General features: G+C 37.9%; 3 protein-coding genes across 3 annotated transcripts; all 3 read left to right on the top strand.

Annotated features, from left to right (window-relative positions):
- Window positions 1-3,020: 3,020 nt before the first annotated feature.
- Window positions 3,021-4,858, top strand: LOC143850877 (putative disease resistance protein RGA3). The gene is made up of 2 exons (XM_077360154.1): window positions 3,021-4,576; window positions 4,689-4,858. The coding sequence occupies exons 1-2, from the start codon at window positions 3,308-3,310 to the stop codon at window positions 4,731-4,733; spliced, it is 1,314 nt and encodes a 437-aa protein (XP_077216269.1). The 5' UTR covers window positions 3,021-3,307; the 3' UTR covers window positions 4,734-4,858.
- Window positions 4,799-20,285, top strand: LOC143850449 (putative disease resistance protein At3g14460). Its single transcript, XM_077359699.1, has 6 exons — window positions 4,799-7,076; window positions 12,110-12,226; window positions 18,238-18,950; window positions 19,075-19,210; window positions 19,295-19,474; window positions 19,953-20,285. The coding sequence occupies exon 1, from the start codon at window positions 4,799-4,801 to the stop codon at window positions 6,020-6,022; it is 1,224 nt and encodes a 407-aa protein (XP_077215814.1). The 3' UTR covers window positions 6,023-7,076; window positions 12,110-12,226; window positions 18,238-18,950; window positions 19,075-19,210; window positions 19,295-19,474; window positions 19,953-20,285.
- LOC143850448 (uncharacterized) lies at window positions 6,226-7,059 on the top strand. The gene has a single exon (XM_077359698.1). The coding sequence runs from the start codon at window positions 6,226-6,228 to the stop codon at window positions 7,057-7,059; it is 834 nt and encodes a 277-aa protein (XP_077215813.1).
- Window positions 20,286-20,847: the final 562 nt, after the last annotated feature.

Below are 20,847 nucleotides of genomic sequence, written 5' to 3'. Positions count from 1 at the left end.
AGAATTTTTCGGCGTGAGTAGATTTTGATACATGCTCCATCGTAACTAGGCCTAACAAATAAATTATTTGGATCATTGAACGGGTTCCACTTCACCTGCTCATAATTTTTCTTTAAATGGTTTGTCTATGCATCATATAGAAACTCTCCAATGTACGGTTTGCAAGTTGTCTCAGGGAAAAAAAATGCAAAGAAACCTTAAAATGTGATATTTTACGTGTAGATTTTTTTCAAGGAAAAACACCGGCAGCAAAGGTATATTAAAAGTGGGTGGTCCAACCATTCGGTGATCAAAACAATCTATCTATTGGTGTCGGTTGATGCTGAAATCTGGACTTGAGCCTAAGTTGAGCGTTGTAGATGAGCTTCGCTGTTTAGGATGACTTGCGATCATTGAGAATTCATTAAAGGGCCCGGTGTTTGGACACAGGAGCACGCTCTGATGCTCATGTCAGAATGGAATACCAAACAGTTTAAATTAAATGCTAAAGGCAGGGAGAGCTTGAAGAGAAACAAATGGTGTGGTTGTGTGATGCATACTTAGGAGTTTGGTCCCCCTTTGAGAGACTAGTCCCTGGTAGTTTGGAAAAATTAGCTTTAATGGAGTCCTTGTGATTGATTGACTTGCCTAAGAAGTCGGTTTCCATACATATCCTCGCCGCGAGCTAGGTTTCCTATTACGGCACGGGTTCTATGATTTTTTTCTGGAAGAGGTGCAAAATGACTCTTGTGCCCTCGGTTGCCACTATGTGAACCTGAACAATATGTCTAGTTGACCGCATACACGGTCCTAGCCTCATGCTGAACAAACATCCCAATCAACAATTTTTTAGTAGGTCGGATCAATGGATCCTATCATATGAACATTGCACATTAAAAAAGAGCCTAAGAGACACCGTCTAGCAATTTCTTTCTCTTAACTCTAGGTTTGCAAACTACACATCTTGTCCATAAGATTAAAGCCTATGAAATCAATAGTTTAGGCATCTTTTGTTTTGGATTTTGAGAATTGACTGAGTCCAAAATTAATTATCGAACTAAAATTTTAACTCCATTCGGAGTCCAATAATCTGTTTTCGGACTCAACCAATTCTCAAAATCCGAAACAAACAGTCTAAATGAGGCCCAATAAAACGAAGAGGCTAAAGTTATTTGATCAAGGTGGGGTCGGATTGACGGATCCTATCACATGAACACATGTGGTGCTCACTTGGAACCTCCATTGATGAATATATCTTCATCCTCATCAATATTTCTAAATACTTCGAAGGGCGATGATAATTTTGCACCCCTCTTGGATAATTCACACCCTTTAACGGGAATCAATGTCAAAAGCCATTAAAGTCCTGCACATAACCTTCTTTTTTACGCTTTTTGATGTCAATTCATAGTAAAGGGGTGCGAATTATCCTAGAGGGGGTATGAATTTATCATCTCCCTACTTTGAATCTTATACTCTAGTTGAATTAATTAGTTGTTGCAGATTTTGCATCTCTCATTACATTTCTATTGTCAACTTCACGGTTATCTTATGCCCTGTTTGTGTTGGATTTTGAGTACTGATTGTGGGTCCAAAACTGATTAATGGACTTAAAATTAAACATAAATTTGAGTCCAATAATCAGTTTTGGACTCACAATTGGTTCTCAAAATACAAAATTAAGCCTTAGAGTTCTAATCTTGTTTTGGAGCTTCTCGATCGATCTATACTTTTTTCCAATGTGTGGTGCCTCGGTGGCTAGAACACGTTAATCAGGAAGAATAATTATCGCTTCTTTGTCTTTTATGTAGTGTGGGCACAATAAAGCGTGCTTTTCATTAAGTCTGCTACTTTAGTGTGATGCTCCTTGTCGGCCATGACCGTAAGTACACACCACTTTTCAAGTCTACACAAGAAGGGCTCTGTTTGGTTGCAAGCAATTACCTGGAACTTACCTTGTGGAATATTGGTAGGTAGTTTTTGCTTGTCAACCAAGTAGAGTACTGGTAGGAGGCATCATTACCAATATATAGATAGAGAAAAAAGTAAGAGAGAGAGAGAGAGAGAACATCATTACCAAAAAAATCCAAGCAAAAAAATCACATTTTTGCAGTCCTTTGCTTGTATTTTGTTAGTAGAAGACATGGGTGACATGTCACTGCACAAGGAGGATTCATTCGTCTAATGCCAACCAAACATAGCATATTGATGATGTGGCACCCAAAACTCAAGTAAAACTGGCGGCTACAAAAGCCAGGCTTTTGCGCAACCAAACAGAGACTTCTTTCCTATTTTACGAGATCACTTGACAACTACTCTACCAAGACACAGGTAATTAAAAAAAAACTAAATGGGTTTGTGAGAAAATAGCATTTGATTGATTCTACGTTGAAACATGACACCTGGATGGTCACATGTGATCATCATAGCCTAGAAAACTAAGCTAAGTTAATTGGGCGTGATCGACTAGTCACAATGGGGCCCCCTTCCCGTCCTGTTGTGCCACAATCCAAAAACAAAGATGATCCCATACATCCCCAGAAATACAGAATTGATTGCACCTTTCTCGATTGTACCCTCGAAAAAAGTTCTCTAAAGACTGGCTAACTCTTTTTCCATAACTTTATTTTGCAAATTTGAATATTTCTTTGTTTTTGAGGAAAATTTAGAACTTGTTTGGTAAGCATGGAAAATTGTTCCTTGGATTAGTTTATTGTTTTTCTTTTATGATATTTATGAGCTTTTCCGTATGTCCTAACTGCCCTTGCAGACTTTGGATACATAAACTATCAAGATCAATCTTCTCATCAAAATCAGGTCCATATCCCAGTTTTGGCCTTCGTTGAAACTGAAATTTCTGCCGAACTTCGGCAAAAAAAATAAATTAATTAATCGTTTAGGAAATTCGACCGAAATTTCATTATAATATTATTTTTATAATATATCCGATTGTTGGTCATTATTTCTTAGTTTTCTAATCTTCTGACCATGATAAGAACGTGTACGCGATGTAGCTAGATTTTCTTTCCTTTGTGTGGTGCTCCTTGCTTGCCACATAAATCTCAAATATGAATTATTGCATCTTTTTCTCCTTACTTTTCTTCCTGTGTAAAATTTGTTTTACTCATAAAAAAAAAATTGTTTTACACCCATTTTACGTCAAAAGAATGATCCATTACTTGTTTTTCCCCACTGCAAGAGGCTCTCTGTGCTAAAAAAAACAGAGGCGTTTTGAGTTCATAGTGATCTAATCTTGCTTTTTCTGAAGCACAATTTGTTAGCTCGTTGCTGCTTTCTTTGGTTTTTATCTTCAATACAGGAAGAAGGTATGGCAGATCTATTACTGTCTCCTCTTGTTAAAACAATCGTTGGCAAATTGATGGATTCAGTCATACAAGAGATTACATTACTATGGGGTGTTGATGAAGAGGTCGAAAACCTATCCAGCACATTATCTGCAATTCAAGCTGTGCTTCAAGACGCTGAAGAACAGGAAGCAAGCAGTAATGCAGTGAAAAATTGGCTTCGGGAGCTTAAGGATGTTGCTTACGATGCAGATGATGTAGTGGACGAGTTTACAACTGAAGTGCTCCGATCAAAATTGGAAGGAAATATCCAAACCAGTAACAGGAAGCAGGTGCGCAGCTTATGCTTCTCTTGTTTTACTTCCAACCCAGTTAAGTGTCGACATGAGATAGGACATAAGATAAAAGAAATTCGGGAGAGATTGGATAAGATTGGACAGGATAGGCATCACTTTCATCTGAAACAAGGAGATGCAGGGAGGCGGCGTGAAACAAAAAGGCCACCACAGATGAGCTCGGTAGTAGATGAATCAAAAATATGCGGCCGGGTTAACGATAAAGAGGAGATAGTAAAATTGTTGTTGGATGAATTTGCATCATCATCATCAGCGTCGTCATCGTTGTCATCCAAGGATATCTCTGTTGTTCCGCTTGTCGGCATTGGGGGCCTCGGAAAGACAACTCTCGCCCAGTTTATTTACAACGATAAACAGGTGCGAGATCATTTTCCAGTTCGAGGATGGGTTTGTGTCTCTGAAGATTTTGATTTGTGTAGAATAACAAAAGCAATCATTGAATCAGTGACAAAGAAATCTTGTGATCTTAACGAAATCGACCCACTTCAAGTTAGGCTCAAGGAAGAATTGAGTGGCAAGAGATTTCTACTCGTCCTAGACGATGTATGGCATGACAATCCTAATGACTGGCAGAGGCTACAGTCCCCATTCAGTTTTGGGGCAAAAGGGAGCAGAATTCTAGTTACTACGCGGAGTTCTAGAGTTTCTAGAATCATGGGCACAATCCCCGCCTATAATTTGGGTTGTTTAGACGAGGACGACGGCTGGTCCTTGTTTACACAACGGGCATTCATAGTGGGAAGCTCAGATGTATCTTTGAACTTAGTAGGAATTGGAAAAGAGATTGTGAAAAAGTGCAATGGCTTGCCTTTGGCAATAGAAGCTCTTGGAGGTCTCCTACGTTCAAATACTGATGAGAACAAGTGGAAGAATATCCTTGAAAGTGATATGTGGGAAATATCAGAGATGAAAGATGATATTATTCCAATATTAAAGGTTAGCTATGATCACTTACCTGCATGTCTGAAACAATGCTTTGTGTATTGCTCGTTGTTTCAAAAGGATTATGAATTTGCCAAGGACACTCTAATCCAACTATGGGTTGCAGAAGGATTTATCCAACCTGAAGGAAGGAAGCGATTGGAAGACATAGGTTCTGATTATCTTGATGACTTGACATGGAGGTCGTTCTTTAAATATTCTCGAGGGTCTTACAAGATGCATGACTTAATTCATGACCTTGCACGATCCATTTCTGGTGATGAATACTTCAGAATAAAAAGTGTCGACTCTTGGAATATCGCTGCAAAGGTTCGTCGTGCATCAATATGGCAATGCAATGAACACTCACGAATTTTCGAGTCCTTTCATGAATCTGAGAGGCTGCGCACATTTCTGCTACCGCCAAGGTACGAAACACTCACTAAGCAAGTTGCTCATGATTTCTTCCTAAAATTGAGATGCTTACGGGTGTTAGATTTGAGTCATATCTGTGTAAGAGATTTGCCGGATTCTATTGGAGAATCAAAATATTTGAGGTACCTTGATCTCTCTTTTACGACTATTGCAACCTTGCCTGAATCAATAGGTAGCCTCTATAATCTGCAAACACTGAAACTTTGCTATTGCAAGCAACTTGCTGAGCTACCAAAGTCCACCAGCAACCTAATTAACTTACGGCATCTCGCTTTGGAGGGTTGTAAGATTTCTACGCCACCGGAACTTGGGAAATTAATAACTCTTCAAACACTGACTATATTTGTTGTGGGCAAAGAAAGTGGATGTGGAATAAGGGAGTTAAAGAACTTGACAAAGTTGAGGGGAACTATTCACATTTCAAATTTAGAGAATGTGATAGATGAGAACGAATGCAAGGAAGCCAATTTGAAGAAGAAAGAGTACCTTGATAAGTTGACGTTGGAATGGGGAAATAATAATCCACGAGGTGTTGCAGTTGATGAGGAGGTACTTGAAGCCCTCGAACCTCACTCCAACCTCAAAACCCTAAAGATTTTATCATATGGTGGTGTTAGTTTCCCCAGGTGGATGATGAGCGGTAATTTGAAGAATCTGAACACTGTTAGTCTCATTCAATGTTTGAATTGCCAACAGCTTCCACCCCTTGGGCAGCTACCTTTCCTCAAGAAGCTCAAGATTAATGGAATGGATGGATTGAAACATATTGAAGGTGAGTTTATTGGTGGGTCCAATAAGGTTATTAAGGGTTTTCCATCATTGGAGGAGTTAGAGCTGGTAAACATGCCGAATTTGGAGGAATGGTGTGGAGCAAGGGAAGGGGACATGCCATGCCTTGGTACACTAAAAATATCAAATTGTCCTAAGCTGCAGAGATTTCCCCACCTCCCATCCATTAATAATTTGGAAATAGGAGACTGCAACGAGAGGAGATGGTATTGGCCCCTGGATTTCTTCAACCCTTAACCGCACTTGAGAAATTGGAGGTCACTTACTGTAATGAGTTGGTGTCTTGGCCAAAGGAGGTCGGGTTGCATAACCTTCCTTCTCTCCAAGATTTAAATATTCAGTGGTGTCGTAAACTCGAGTCATTGGGAGACGACGAGGAGGGCCTTCCCATCACGCTTAGATCTCTACAGATATCCAATGGTTGTGGTAGCCTCAAGTGTATGCCTACAAGGGGGCTAGGGAAACTGAGTTCCCTCCAACATCTGGACTTGGTTACTCAATGCTCATTCTTGCCAGAGGAGGAACTGCCCATCACTCTTCAATCCCTTAAGATATTCTCATGTTCTAATCTCAAATCCATGGCCAAGGGGATTTTCAGCAACCTTACGTCCCTCAAAGTCTTGGAAATTAAAAATTGTCCGCAATTGGAGTCATTGGTAGGCGAGGAGGAGCTACCCACCGCGCTTACATCTCTCAGGATCGTCGACTGTCCTAATCTCAAATCCCTATCCAAGGGGATGCGTAATAACCTCACCTCACTCGAAGCATTATATATTTATAACTGTCCACAACTAGAGACATTGCCAAACATCATAGGCCTCCGTAGAATGATAATTATAAAGTGCCCTCTAATGCAGCAGTTTCCAGAGGGAATGCTCAACATGCTTACATATCTCTTTGTTGATAATGTTGAGATATTTTCTAAAAACCTTACATCCTTCCAAACCTTGTATATTTCTCAATGTTCACAACTCGAATTCTCTCCAAGCATGCTACTGCCCCCTACGCTAAAAACCCTCGGTATCGATTCGTGTGATAATCTGAAATCCCTGCCCAAGGGGATGTTGAAGAACCTCACCTCCCTCGAAACATTAAGGATTGGTCGGTGTCCTCAACTCCTTTCCTTGCCGGAGGAAGGGCTGCCCACTACGCTTCAGGAATTACATATTGCTGGCTGTCCGGAAGTAGAGAAACAGTGTCAAAAGGACGGAGGCCAATATTGGCCCAATATCTCACACATCCCCAAAATAGAGATAAATGGCTCGAGGGTTTGAAGACTACTCTGGAGAAGGTACACGACTGTCTCTCCTCTTGGCTTTTGTTTTATTTATTTTCATCTTGCATCTACCCCTCACACACAGACATTTATTGGAATTTCAAGTTCAGAAAGAAAGTGCACTTATCCATGAAAAATGAAAACGAAAAAGACAAAGCAGGTTTAAATGCTTGCTTTGTTGGTATGTCTAGGGTGAGATATTTTAATCTAAAATCAAATTCAAAATTAGTTGATGTGATGCTAGAGCTCTTTGTTCTAGTTCTATGGATTAGGATGGAACACCATGATACTACACCATGATACTGGAAAAGACATCTACTCAAACAAATTATAGATGCCCAAACAAAATTCTGTCTTACATGGTTCGAAGTAGGTTAAATGTTTTTCTTTGTTGTATGTCTGGATTGAATTTTTCTTCTCTAAAATCAAATCTGACATTAGTTGATATGATGATAGTAGAGTGGGTTTTACATTTTTCTTCATTTATTTTCAAATTTAGTTACCTAGTAGTATACAATAAATTGTTACCTTTTTTTTGAAACAAAAAGAATCCCAACTAGGATGAATTTACAGCGTACACATTGTTGAATTTAAGCACTGTTCAGGCTGCTTTGGTTCTTATGTGAGTTCTTTTTCTTTTCCTTTAGTCGCTTTGTGCCTTGGTGTAGTTTTTTGTTTTATTTTTCTCTGTTCTCCTTTTTCAATTAGTTTCAGCTTATCTAAAAGAAAAGAAGTGTCTATATTAAGAATTTGATCAATGTGTGTAACTATGATCCATGCACAGTTAACTTTAACTAAGTCAAACAAGCCAACATGGATTTGTATTGAGCTTTCTACTCATTGGTTGTTCCTTGTCATCATTCATTGTATAAGAAGATGGAGTGGTGTCTAAAGGATTTTCTTTTGCATTTATTACAAGGATTCTCTTTTCAATTTATTACACCAACTTCTATTAGAAATTAGCATCAACATTGAAATAATTTTCCAATTTGCTTGTACCTCTGTTTCTATCTCTCCCTCTTTCTCTCTCACACACATATTGAATTTTTTTTCTAAATAAGAAAAATTAAAAACACAGACATGCAAACACACTGGCATATTTACTTCTTTTTTGTTAAACACACACCCACACACACACAGGTTAACTTAAAATGCTTCATTGGATCTTTCTTAGTTGCAAGTTATTATCGCCCTAAACTTTCTCCAATTTATTTCAAAATCTCGTCTACTCTTTTAGTTTGGGCCTTCAAATAAAGAATCATAAAGAGGTTGGAGGTTATATTCTAGCTTACCTACCCAAAAAGAAAAAAGAATGATCCCTACCTATTTCCATTTGTTTTCACTTCTCCATCATTTTTGGATGCCTTTATCCATTCACCGAGGTTAGTCAAAAGTCTCAGTTGGGACCAAATGTAATTCGAAAGACTGTATCTATCCTCAGTGGACTCGGGGAGGAATCCAAAATGTTTGTAACCTCAGTAACCACTTGACTCCTCATTCCATCTTTCTCTGAGTTACGACCATTATAGGCTTTCGTATGAAGCGTCATTCGTCTCTCCGATCTCTGGGCAAAGTCAATCTGTCGGAGCGGTTTCGAATGTTCAATCAGCGATTTCTTGTGCAAAAAGAATAAATGTGGGACTGTGGTTTTCGGATTCAGAATCAATACAATACAGTAGACAACAAAATGTTAAGCTTTTACCTCTTCATTGTAAAGAATTTCCTTTTGGGGGCCCATTTATGAAATAATATTATGCTAGAATAAGCTTATTATTTCCTTTCATCTAAACTCAAACCTATATTAGATAGTTTCTACAGACTGAACATGTTTCAAGTCAATTTTGTTGGGAAAAGTTTATTTCATCTTGGCATTCATATCGGTTCTATATTTGGATTTCAATCCAATGACCAATTTACTTTTGCCAAATCGCAAGCTTGTTTTGGATTTTGCTTGAGTCTAAACTATCATCCACCCTATCCAGTAATATCAACTCATCTTGCAACATAGGAGGAATATTGTTGTTCTTCTCATAGTTCTTTCATATTCAGTCTAGATAAAATTTCCTTGAAGCTGTGATAACAAACTTTTCATAAAGAAGGAAGTATTCCTTTACTCAAACCTTCAAATTCCCAGACCGTCTTATCATTTTTGGTTCACGACAATGACTTTCTATCTTACTCAACAATGATATCCTTGTTGCATTTTGATATTTCGTATACTATTAGAATCAGAATCTTGGGTTTTAACTCTCTAGTTTTCCTTTTGGAAGGAGGATTATAGCATGATCCCTACATATTCAAAAATGAATTTATCTAACATAACAACACATAAAATTAAGCTTCATTACAAGGGACCAATCATTCTTTTTCCACATTTGTCTACTGATCTCAGCTTTAGTGTAGATACTTGATAGGTCGATGTATTTGTTTCATCTACTCCATTTCTCAGTCCTTTTTGTTTTTTTCTTCTTCTTGTTTCATGGAAAGACTCTAGCCTAAACACCTCTTAGCAGCATTGCTTCTCATACTTTTTTAGTATCAGATTCCAACTCATCTTCCCTCTTTCTTTAGTAGCTCTTTCCTCAAATTATTTCCTCCATAAAAAGATTGAGTTCAGCTTCTTACTGATCAAGAGCCCTCTAGTTGACGAATCGGTTTAGAATATGGGTCTTCCAACACATCTCAGTTTCCTCCTTGACTTCCTTTTGAGGTAGATAAGGTTCCCTTTTATCTTTCTTGGCACATATCATACTTTCATAAATCCCATTTGAAATAGTCAATCCTTAAGAGCCCAACATGAGAACAGGATTGCTGCAACTTCAAATAGCTAATAGGAACCTGCCTATCTAGAACTCAAGATTGATGCAAAACTGATGCAAATCAGAAGTAAACACAACATCAATTGGAACAATAAAGTAGAGAGATTGAAAATCTTAGAAAGTTTTTTAGAAATTGCCCACTAAATAAAAAATTCCAAAATCATGAACTTTTTTTTTTCATGGAAGCACTAAAGAAGATCCACTAAAATAAGTAATCATGAATTGTTCGTATGTAAAAGGTTCCAAAACAATTAACTTCTTTCCCATAGCAGTAATAGAACTGGTCCATCAAAAAGAGTAATTATGAACTTTCTACTGAAACCTTACAATGAAGTACGTAGATAGTACTTGTACAAAAAGCATCTTCTAATTTCTAAAGCATAACTTTCTAGTCCCAGACTGATAGTCCTTTCTAAATAAACCCAAAAAAATCTCCTTTGTACTCTATATCTGTTGAAACATAAGTAATTAATAATATTCTTTACCTAAAAAAACTCAAAAAAAAAAAGAAATTGCTAAAATAAAAAAACTACTAAATTTTGATTTACCGACTTTCGGGAAACAATTGATGACTATTTCTCCTATTACAAGTTCGACACAAATTCAAAGCTATCCGAATACGAATCGCTACAACATTGGTAGAAAACACAAAGTAGGATGTGAAGGCGATAAATTTAATAACAATGTTAATGGTAAAATAGCATTTAACACTACCCAAAAGTTGAAGGGAAGATAGGCTTGTCTTCCATTCTATATTTCTCAAAATTACCAGTTTTAAAGCTTATAAATATAAAATGTCATATCAATCAAAAGTTCCTTGCATGAACCAACTACCTTATCTTATACATGCTAGAATTAAAGACTTCGAACAACTTACAAAGCATAGCAAAATATGAAACGTAAGGTTATGCAACCTAGGAACAACCTGCAATGCGTGGAAAATTCAAATATTGACCGCATTCAACCAAGAAACAATCTACAGTGCATAGAGAATTCAATGTAGTCAACTTTTGGAAAATGCAACTATCATAACTACCCATTTAGGCCCCCAATATGTTATCGAAGAAGATTGACCATTATTCTTTTCTCTATTAAAAATGCCTCCGTTTTATGTTAACTTCCTCTCTTTCTTTCATTCTTTTCAATTTTGTCCTCTTTTATCATGGTAAATGGAAAATATGTCCCCCTGTGAACCATATGACTTCTATTCTTTGGATGACATCACCCCGCAGTTGGAAAGAAATTCGCTCTTGATAATTCATTCCACTCACCACCATGGAACTCCATGCAAGTGAACAACTTCCGAAAAAACAAAAGTAGCTTGCATCACAAGCCATCCAATGAGACTATTTTTTGCCTTGAATGTCTCCTTCCATTCATCACCCGACTTGATTTGGATTTGATCTAGCCACTTCGTAGTTTGATTTTGTAGAACATTGTGCACTAGTGAGCATTTCAAACATGTCATCTAACCATGTCTCTACATGCTTTTTTATTACCCTTTAGTGGAATATTTTAGTTTTTTGGTAATTTCTACTGTAGAAAATACATTGTCATGCTCATTAATAGAACAAAGAAAAATAGATTATTCTCCCCTCTACATGATTTCTCTCCTCTCCTCTCCACCCCACCCCCTCCCCACGCACCCCCTCTCACTCTCTTACATGATTAAAGAAGAAATTACACAATACCAAAGCTTAGGGATCAAGATCCCTTAATAAGGGATTGAGTTTAAATTCCTACTAGATATACATATTTCCTTTCTTCTTACACCCATCGAAGCCATTGTTTCTTCTACCTGTCCTATATAGTTCTCAATTCTATCTTCTTTTCAAAAGCCCAATCCCTCTCAGTCTCCAAAAATGGCACACAAACACTACTCTCCTCTTTAAAAATTTTACTCATAAGTTTTGTTGTTGTCTAACAGTAGACTTTGCCAATAAATCATTACTATGAGTACAAGGTCATTCAATTCTTTATTATTTAGTTCCTTTTTTTGAATGCCCATTATTGTTTGAATTATTTACTTGTTTAGATATTGCCTCAATTGAACATGACAGTGAAGAATTTTCAACTTATAGTTTTTTACAACTTTACCTTCCATGACTTTATTTCTCTGGATTTTTATGTTTATGTACTCAAGCTAAGAAATAAATCTAAGATGTTCCTAATTGACCTAAACTTCAAGTAATATAAATGCCAACTTACATGCTAATCTTTTCATTTCAGGTTAAGCGAAATTGGTGGGCATATTCTCTCATTGTAAAATCAAAAGGCAGAATATCTATATTTGCAGCCTTGAACGGATATTGAACATCAAGAAGTCCAGAATGTAATATCCAATAGGTACCTTCACACAAACATACCTATGGTTGGTTAGTATGCAAATCATGATTGCACTTGTTTCAACAACAAAGATAATGTTATATTGGTTTTAAGATTTGGAACTCCCTAAAGGAGTCTCATCGACTGACCTATGACTGAATATATGAAATGAAAGCATATGTGGTTCCTTTTTTAGCACAGAAACAAGTCTAGAGAGTTGGATTACAATATTCTTAATAGCGGCCATAAATTCAAAGAGCCAACAATGAAATCGTTAGCAATTCTATTTAGAATGCCTCTAGATGTACAACCCGAGATGATTTTTGAAGCTCCACTTTGTTAATATTTTTTCTTTTTCTTCGCTAGAGTGCATTGTGGGTAACTTTCTACTATAGCTTCCATGCTAGTAACTATATTAATCTTTTTCTTTCTTCTGGGTAAGTGTGGGCAACTTTCTACTATAGCTTGCATGCTAGTAAGTATTTCTTCTGGGTCAGTGGGCAGGGATTGCAGTGCAAGGTCACTGGATCAATCCTTAAGTCTTAAAATCATTGAAAGACTGATGCTTCAGATGCAACAAAGCAACTGTAGCAACTTTTCAACACTAAAACCATGTTTTTTTCCTGTCTTAGCAATCTTACTGCCTGGGCCCTTTGTACTATTCCTCTGTTGACACTACCGCTGATTTATCCTCTATTGTACGTATTACATGCTATGAATTTAACAGCTTGCATCATTTGATTGGGAGGCTCCCCCCTCCCCCCTCAATGATTACTCGGTGTAGAAATCTGACGAACCTAATTCGATGTTACGTCCAAAAGTAACATTAAAACAAGTATAATGATAACACTAGTGTTTTATGTGGTTTGAAAATGGTGCCTACATCCATGGGAGAGACCACGATGTTCTATTATGTGAGAAACAGATAAACAAAGATTACAATAGATTAATGAAGTAGATTCGGAGGCAAAGAAAAAGGATGGGCTTCGTAGGCTGGAGGATTGGATTCTAAGAGAAGAGGCCTCGGAAAAATCAAACTTGAATGAAGAAGACCAAGCTGTCAATGAGAGACCGTGGAGTGCTTATCTACACTTATTCTATCTATAACAAATTCATTTCAACATCCTTCAACCACATTTGTACATCTACTAAAGATATTGCAAATAGGCATAAAAAGAGAGACCGTGGAGTGCTCTTCACTGAGCATTGAGAACACCCTCCACTTCCAGTAGTTTGTGGGAAATTTCAGGGGGGATGTTTTTTCTATTCCCATCCGCTACATCTATCAAAGTAGTGAAAGCTTTAGCCATTCTGTGCTGTTGTGACGCTTCAAGCACTACTTTCCTGATGGCAGATTTTTCGAGATTTAGTTTTTTCTTAGGTCCTGTTCGTTTTAGATTGCGAAAACCGACTGTGAACCCCAAACCGATTCTTGGACTCAAAATTAAATTTAATTTTGAGTCCAAGAATCGGTTTGGGGTTCACAGTCGGTTTTCGCAATCTAAAACGAACAGGGACTTAGGCATAGTGAATTATAGAGTGGTTAATACTATGTAGTCATCTTCTTTGTGGATGGGAAGCTTTTTCTGTTACCGTCTTTCCTCGGACATCTTGTTCCATTTTGCTATAACTCAAGGTTTTATGTTCAGATGCTATATTGTTATCTTTAAAAAGAATAATGCAGTGTAGGCAGATGGTTGCATTCAGAAAGATTTCCAGGTATGAGTCGTGATCTTGAGTTGAGTTGACATGGCTAGTCACCCTACTGAATACAATGGTTACAACACATTCTTAAGTATTGGATAAAACTAATGTAAGCCCAATGGTTTTTACCTTGGCATTCCCATCTTGTTTTGATGATTCCAATACACAAGTGATCATTTATCACTAATGTGTTTGTTTGTCTAAGTTGTAGATCTTGATAAAGTAAGATCAAGGATGCTTGGATTGAAGGCCAAGAAGCCCACATTGGACCACTAATTGGAAGGCCAAAGTCATCAAGCAAGAAGTCATGAAGACTTGAAGACATGAAGAAATTAATATTGAAGACCATTTATTAAATGTAATTGATCCAAACCTAGATTAGGTTTTTAGAAGCATGATTAAAGTAATCTCACACACCCTAAATAAACAAGTGATTGTACTTGTGGAGTTCCAACACCTTGGAACCCTCATAGCAATCCCATCTTGGTTAAGAACTGGAAGCCCAAAAAACAGAATTGAAAATCTGCTCTGCATAGGCTTCTCGGAACTCCGAGAATTCTCGGAACTCCGAGAATTATTCTCGGAACTCCGAGAAATGGTCCAGTAGACTTTTTCCAATTTCTGTGAGGCTTCTCGGAACTCCGAGATTTTTTCTCGGAACTCCGAGAATTATTCTCGGAACTCCGAGAACACTCCAACGGTCTGAAAAAAGAGCCGTTTGGAATTTTGCTGTAATTACCTCAATGCCATTGAACGGTCATATTTTGGTTTTCCTATAAATATGAGTGTTCTAAAAATACAAACCATAAATCCTAACACTCTTAAACTTCATTTGAATACCCAAGAGTGAATCAAGCTTCAATTGTGCCTCTCATCACCAACTCTAGGATTTGGATCATAGGCTCTCAATTGTACATCTTTTGTAACCCTTGTGAAGGAATCTTTTAGTTCTTTCTTTCATCTTTCAAGATTTGTATTCGGGCGAGTATTCGGAGAAGCGGAGCCCTTTTTTCTCCGTGGTGAGGATTGCCACCAAGGTTAAAGCACTTGTAATTGGCACCGATCTTCGCCAAGGTTAAGAAGATCAAATAGTGAAGCCATCAACGGGTTTGGTTGGTGGAGTGGAGTAGGCCTCGAGTTTGAGGACCGAACCACTTTAAATCTCGGGTGCACTCTTTCTATCTCTTTGCTCTTTCATTTGCATTGCACCATTAGATTTAACTTGTATGCTTAAAATATTGTTTTTGATCTCTTAATCGGTTTAAGTTTTTCAAATTGGTAAATTCTAGTTTTCTTAAACAACCGTATTCTCCCTCCTCATAGTTGCCATTTCTATTATAACTTGGGGACCCCCTATATCGGATTTTCAACTAATTTTGCGTAAAATAGGACAATAAATTAGATACTACAAATTATTTTTTGAAGTTAGTTTGGAAACTTGAGGGCTAGTAACTCCATGTTCTCCAAATCAAACAAGGATACGGTCTAGGACAACTGTCAAAGGTGTTAGGACCACTCTTCACAACTTTATTAGGCAATATGGATCCCAATTGTTCCAATACTCGGGCATATGGGTGTTTGGCACTATGGGTGAATGGAGCTGGCTTTCACTTTGTAATTTCTAATATTCGATATTGACTTTACTTTCAAGGAAACATTACTGTAAATAAAACTTTTCTGCATTAATACTAACAGAAACAGAGAATCTGTATGAATATACTAAAACCAAATGCATAATAGTGAGAGGCTGCAAATTTAGAATATCAGAATAATTTAGTGACATTCATATTATTGTTAACCTACCACTGAATAACATCATAAGTAGCGAAACACTTTGATTATATTGCCTGCAATGTAACACTGAAATGTATTGACAATGTCATATTCTTGTATATGAGTGCAGAGCAATATATTAAAATGTTGTCCATGATTACTTATATTATTAGGCTGCATCAGTAAACAGAATTTGAAATTCAAAAAGTTGAGAATTTGCTAATTACTGCCTCTACATATTGCCCATACCAATGTCCTACTGACAAGTAGAAAACCAAAGAAATCCAGATGCCAAACATGCAATCCACAAACCAGAGAGTTGCGAAGAAAATGTTTGCATAACTTATTAAATGTCTTGCTCCTAATGATAGTAATTTCAGTACCCAATAGCTTAAGTGTTGCTGCTTCAGGCATCTCTCAGCTGGTGTGTTCTGTTAAAGCATAAGTTTGAACTTGAAGAGGACCCTATTGGGTTGTTGTACCCTGAAAATTGCTTGGTTTACGATTTGAGGTGGACTCTTAAGTAATAATATAAGGGAAATGACAATACTTTGTTGTACCCTGAAAATCGCTTAATTTACGATTTGAAATGGGAGTACTTGGTCTCTACCTCTTCTTATAAGTTAGGCATTTCTCTTAACTCTATCCAAATTCTTGAGTCACGGGATTAGCTAAATTAAGATATGATCATCGTTTATGATCCACGGCTCACTCAATTAGAGCCCTAACTACTTCAATGGAATAAGCTCCAAAGACGCTTTTAATCGTTGTGCTGGGACAATCTAGTCGATGGTTCTCCAGTCATCTTGATGAGGAATTTAGCTATGACACCCATTGACCTTACATTATGAGTACTGCTGTATCGAAGCCAATGGGAAGATCAGTCCCAGGGCTCAATCTAAGTTGCTAGCCAGGGTCAAGATGGCTGAAGGGGTTGTCATGAAGATTTGTAAGGAATTGTAGGATCCATAGCTGGAAATAGTGCTGGGAACCCGGAAAAAATGGGAAGATAGTTGCAAGGAAATCAGATTCCATAGCTAAGAGAACAAAATCACTTGCACATGATGAAACTCTTTTTTCCTGACAACCCCAACCGCCACGCCCCACCCCCAACCCACCCACCCACACACACATAGATAGTGATCCATTCTCGTACTCCGTTTCAAGAAATTCAATATAGATGAAGGACTGTTAAAAAATCTAGACAAGTTGTATCCATATGGCCTTTCTGAAAAAGTTGTGAATCTTGAAGTCATATACCATTAGCTGCCCAATTTCAATTTGAAGGACTTCTGTTCATTTTTTCTATCTCTCCACCTTGTTTGGACCCCTCAAGTTACAATCTTATGAAACTACCAGTTACTCCAAAAGCTTAAGCTGTTGGAGGAGGCAGTATTTAATCTTTTTATACTTTAGCACTCCCCCTCACGTGTGGCCCCTGTTTTAGGGTTGGCCCACACGTGGCACATGTGGCCCCTCTTTTGGGTTTTGCCATTGCATGTGGATTTTGCTATCTAGGAGGTTTGAACCCACCCAGGCATTTGCTATGTTATCATGTGAAACTACCAGTTACTCCAAAAGCTTATGTTGTTGGAGAAGGCAATATTTAATTTTTTTATACTTTAACAAATTTGATGGCTTGAGCCAAGTATTTCATCTTTGGATGCAAAGTTATATTATGGAAGGATTTGCTCCACATCCTTTGAGTTATGGAAGGAGAGGTATATGAGAAGGTTCAAAAAATGTTGCAAGTTATGTCTGATCAAACTTATTAACGATGATGTCTCGGAAATGTCTACAAATACTAAGAAAACTGATGATTTTCTAGGTGTTTGTCTTCCGTAGAAAAAACCACCCATTCAGAATTTAGTTCTTTCCTTGTCTGAGACTGGAAAAAATGAACAATCTTGCAAAATTTGCATCTATCTTTGGGAGATTAAATCTCTCAGAAATGTGCATGTCCATGGCGATTGAACAGTACGTCCACCGGATTCAAAATATTCTGTCCTTTTATTATAATTCTCAATATTCCAAGAAAATACGTCATCTTGCTTATACACTAGCCAAAGTCTAATATCTAGTTGGATATATTTGCTCAGCCTTTTTGCTAGATATTATCAAGGACATCAAGAAAAAGTAAAGAAGGCCATATATCGTTTTAATCTTTGCTAATTAATAGTAGGGCTAAATAATTTTCTTATCAGGTGCTTAACTGCCTCTTAGTGTACTAATGCAAAACTTATTTTGAATAGAGATTGGTGGTGATTAAATTCATTTTAATGTCTTTATTGGGTACTTTCTTAAATACAGATAGGTTTACCTTAAATACTCATTATTGTTTGAATGTGTTGTTTAGATGTTGCTTCAGTGGAACATGACTGCATAAAGAATTTGTCGTACTGTAGTTTTTTCTCCAAATTTATATTCCATGAGGTTATTCCTCTGGAAATTCTATGTTCATGTAATATATCTATGGTGCAAATCAGGGATGTATCAATTTGAGCTAAAATTCAACAAATATAAATTCAACTTACATGTTAATCTTTCCATTTCAGGTTAAAGAATTTAGTGGGCACCTATGTTGCATGGATTCAGATTCACGTGTCGAGATCTGACATGGATTCGAGGTTTGGATTCGGCAAATCCCAAAAAGTCGGAGTCGAGATCCATCCAAGTGCAACTGTTGCTTGACTTCTTCACCAATCTCTATTCAAGGGAGATAGGTAATGGGGCCCACCTCTTGGTTATTGCTGTTGGAGATATTGTGATGAACTGCTTTGGGTGTTTAATAAAATAGAAGCTGTGTTTCCAAAGCTTGGAAAGTTGTCCTTGTGTTCTGTTCGTTGGAGTAATTGACAGGTATTTTCAAAGGAAACTGAATGGTACTCTTTTTTTTCAATAATAACATTCCTCCCATCATTTTGTAATTCTCCCATTGAGCTTAAGGGTGCAACTTGGGTTGAGTCGAGTTGAAGTTTTGCTAAAAAAATGAATTGGAATCAAGTGAATGGGTGAAAGAGGTGAAGTGGTATGTCAACTTGGAAGGACTTGTGTTGCTCTCTCAAGTGAATGAACTTTTTTGCAGCTGAATATTGTGTCTCACACTTCTTTTACAGTCATTGGAGACGCCAAGTCCAAGAAGGTGTTGGTCTTGCAGCAGAATGGAATGCTAAATTCTCAGAAAATGAGAAGAAGTATAAAGAGGAGGCGGCAGAGTTGAAGTCACTCATTTGGTGAATTGCCTGCTGGATGGGAGAAGGTCCTGCCGGTGAGGAGTTGGGATTGATTGTTCTTTAACACGCATTTTCAGGCCCCTAATAATTGAAATTTCTGTTATGAACTTATGTAAATACATTGTTTTCTCATCAGCCATTGGCTTTACTTGTTTGCAGACGTACACTCCTAGAGTCCTGCTGATGCTACTAGAAATATGTCTCATCCTGTGAGAGTGACCAACAGAGAAATGCATCCCCGTGGGAAGGTCTCTTTATTCAAGCTTTATGGGAGGGATCAATGATATTGGTGAAGGTGCAGTTGGTCTTAGAGGGTTCTTTTAGAGCCTTACACCAACCCAATAGGGCCGAACGCTCAACGTTGATTTCACTGTGAAAGGTTTACATGAGTATTGGCATAATCCTCAATCTGCAGAAATGCTGTGACTTCCTGTGAGACTTTCTCAGAGGAAAACCAGAGATTTGGTTGTAGAAGAAAAGAAAGAAGTGGAAAGGGCCTTGAAGAATATTAGAGTTTTCGTCTGCCACGGAGACACTGAGCAGAGATACAGAGTTGAAGGTCAGGACGGTTTACGATCTGTTCTATTTGTTTGATTAGATATTTAATTTGCTTTAGCTCATTGATCAATTGTTTATCCAAGCAAGTTTGTTGCTGTAAGTGACTTGCCCCCAAGGAGGAAGAGAAGAAAGAAAACCTGCGGAGACTCAGATGATGATATTGGTTTCAGTTTGTTTGATTAGATTTCATTTGATTTTTAGGGCTGCTTGTTTGATGAATTTGAGTTCAAAATTGATATGAACGTGGCAGCAGCAGGAATATTTTTAGCAGTTTTTTAACCTATATGCAGCAAGAGTATTTTTACAGTTTTCTTTTCTATATTTAGTTGGAACTTATTTAGTAGCTTCTTATTTGAATTCTATGTTCGGTAGGAGAATAGAGTGCAGTAGGAAAGTCCCTTTGATAGAAAATAAGTTGTAACCTTCATTTTTGGGCATGAACTAAATCAGAGAATGTTGCATCTCCTGGTTTATTGCAGCCCCTACCTATTCCAGAGCGAGTGTGGACAGATATTTCGATGGATTTTATTGGGGGCCTTCCGGAGTCGCAAGGGAAGCAAGTTATACTTGTAGTGGTAGATCGCCTCAGTAAGTACGGTCATTTCCAGGCTCTTTCTCACCCTATACAGCGCTCGACGTCGCTTAGGTGTTCATGGATAACATCTTTCGTCTACATGGGATGCCATCGACAATTGTTAGTGACCGTGATCCAATTTTCACAAGTGCTTTTTGGAAGGAACTCTTCAAGTTGCATGGTACTAAGTTGTGCTTCAGTTCTGCATATCACCCCCAAACGGACTGCCAGACCGAGGTTTTAAATCGAACTTTAGAAACTTATCTGCGATGTATGACAGGTGATTGGCCACGACAATGGGTCAAGTGGTTACAGCTTGCAGAATGGTGGTACAACACGACCTTTCACTCGGCTACTAAGGTTACTCCTTATGAGGCAATATATGGCCAACCCCCTCCTACATATATCCCTTAAGTACCAGGTGATGCAGTGGTTGCCGCTACTGATACATCCCTTCGTGATCGTGATGCCCTCATACGCCTATTGAGGCATAATTTGCAGTCAGCTCAAAACCGCATGAAGAAGTTTGCAGATGCACATAGAACTGAGCGCGAATTTGAAGTTGGGGACTGGGTGTACTTACGTCTTCAACCTTTTCGCCAAACAACGGTGGCAGTACGACAGAATATGAAGCTAGCTTCACGCTATTATGGTCCTTTCAGGGTCTTGCAACGAGTTGGCATGGTGGCTTACAGGTTGGAGGTGCCGGAAGGGTCACGCATTCATTCCGTCTTTCATGTTTCGCTCTTGAAAAAGAAGTTAGGAAGCCATTCAGTGGCTCTGGTAGATCTGCCCCATGT

Source organism: Tasmannia lanceolata, unplaced genomic scaffold (genome assembly GCF_043159265.1).
Source record: "Tasmannia lanceolata isolate RefF3 unplaced genomic scaffold, GAP_Taslan_0.1 ptg000018l, whole genome shotgun sequence".
Taxonomy (NCBI): domain Eukaryota; kingdom Viridiplantae; phylum Streptophyta; class Magnoliopsida; order Canellales; family Winteraceae; genus Tasmannia; species Tasmannia lanceolata.
This window is presented reverse-complemented; position numbering and strand designations above follow the sequence as displayed.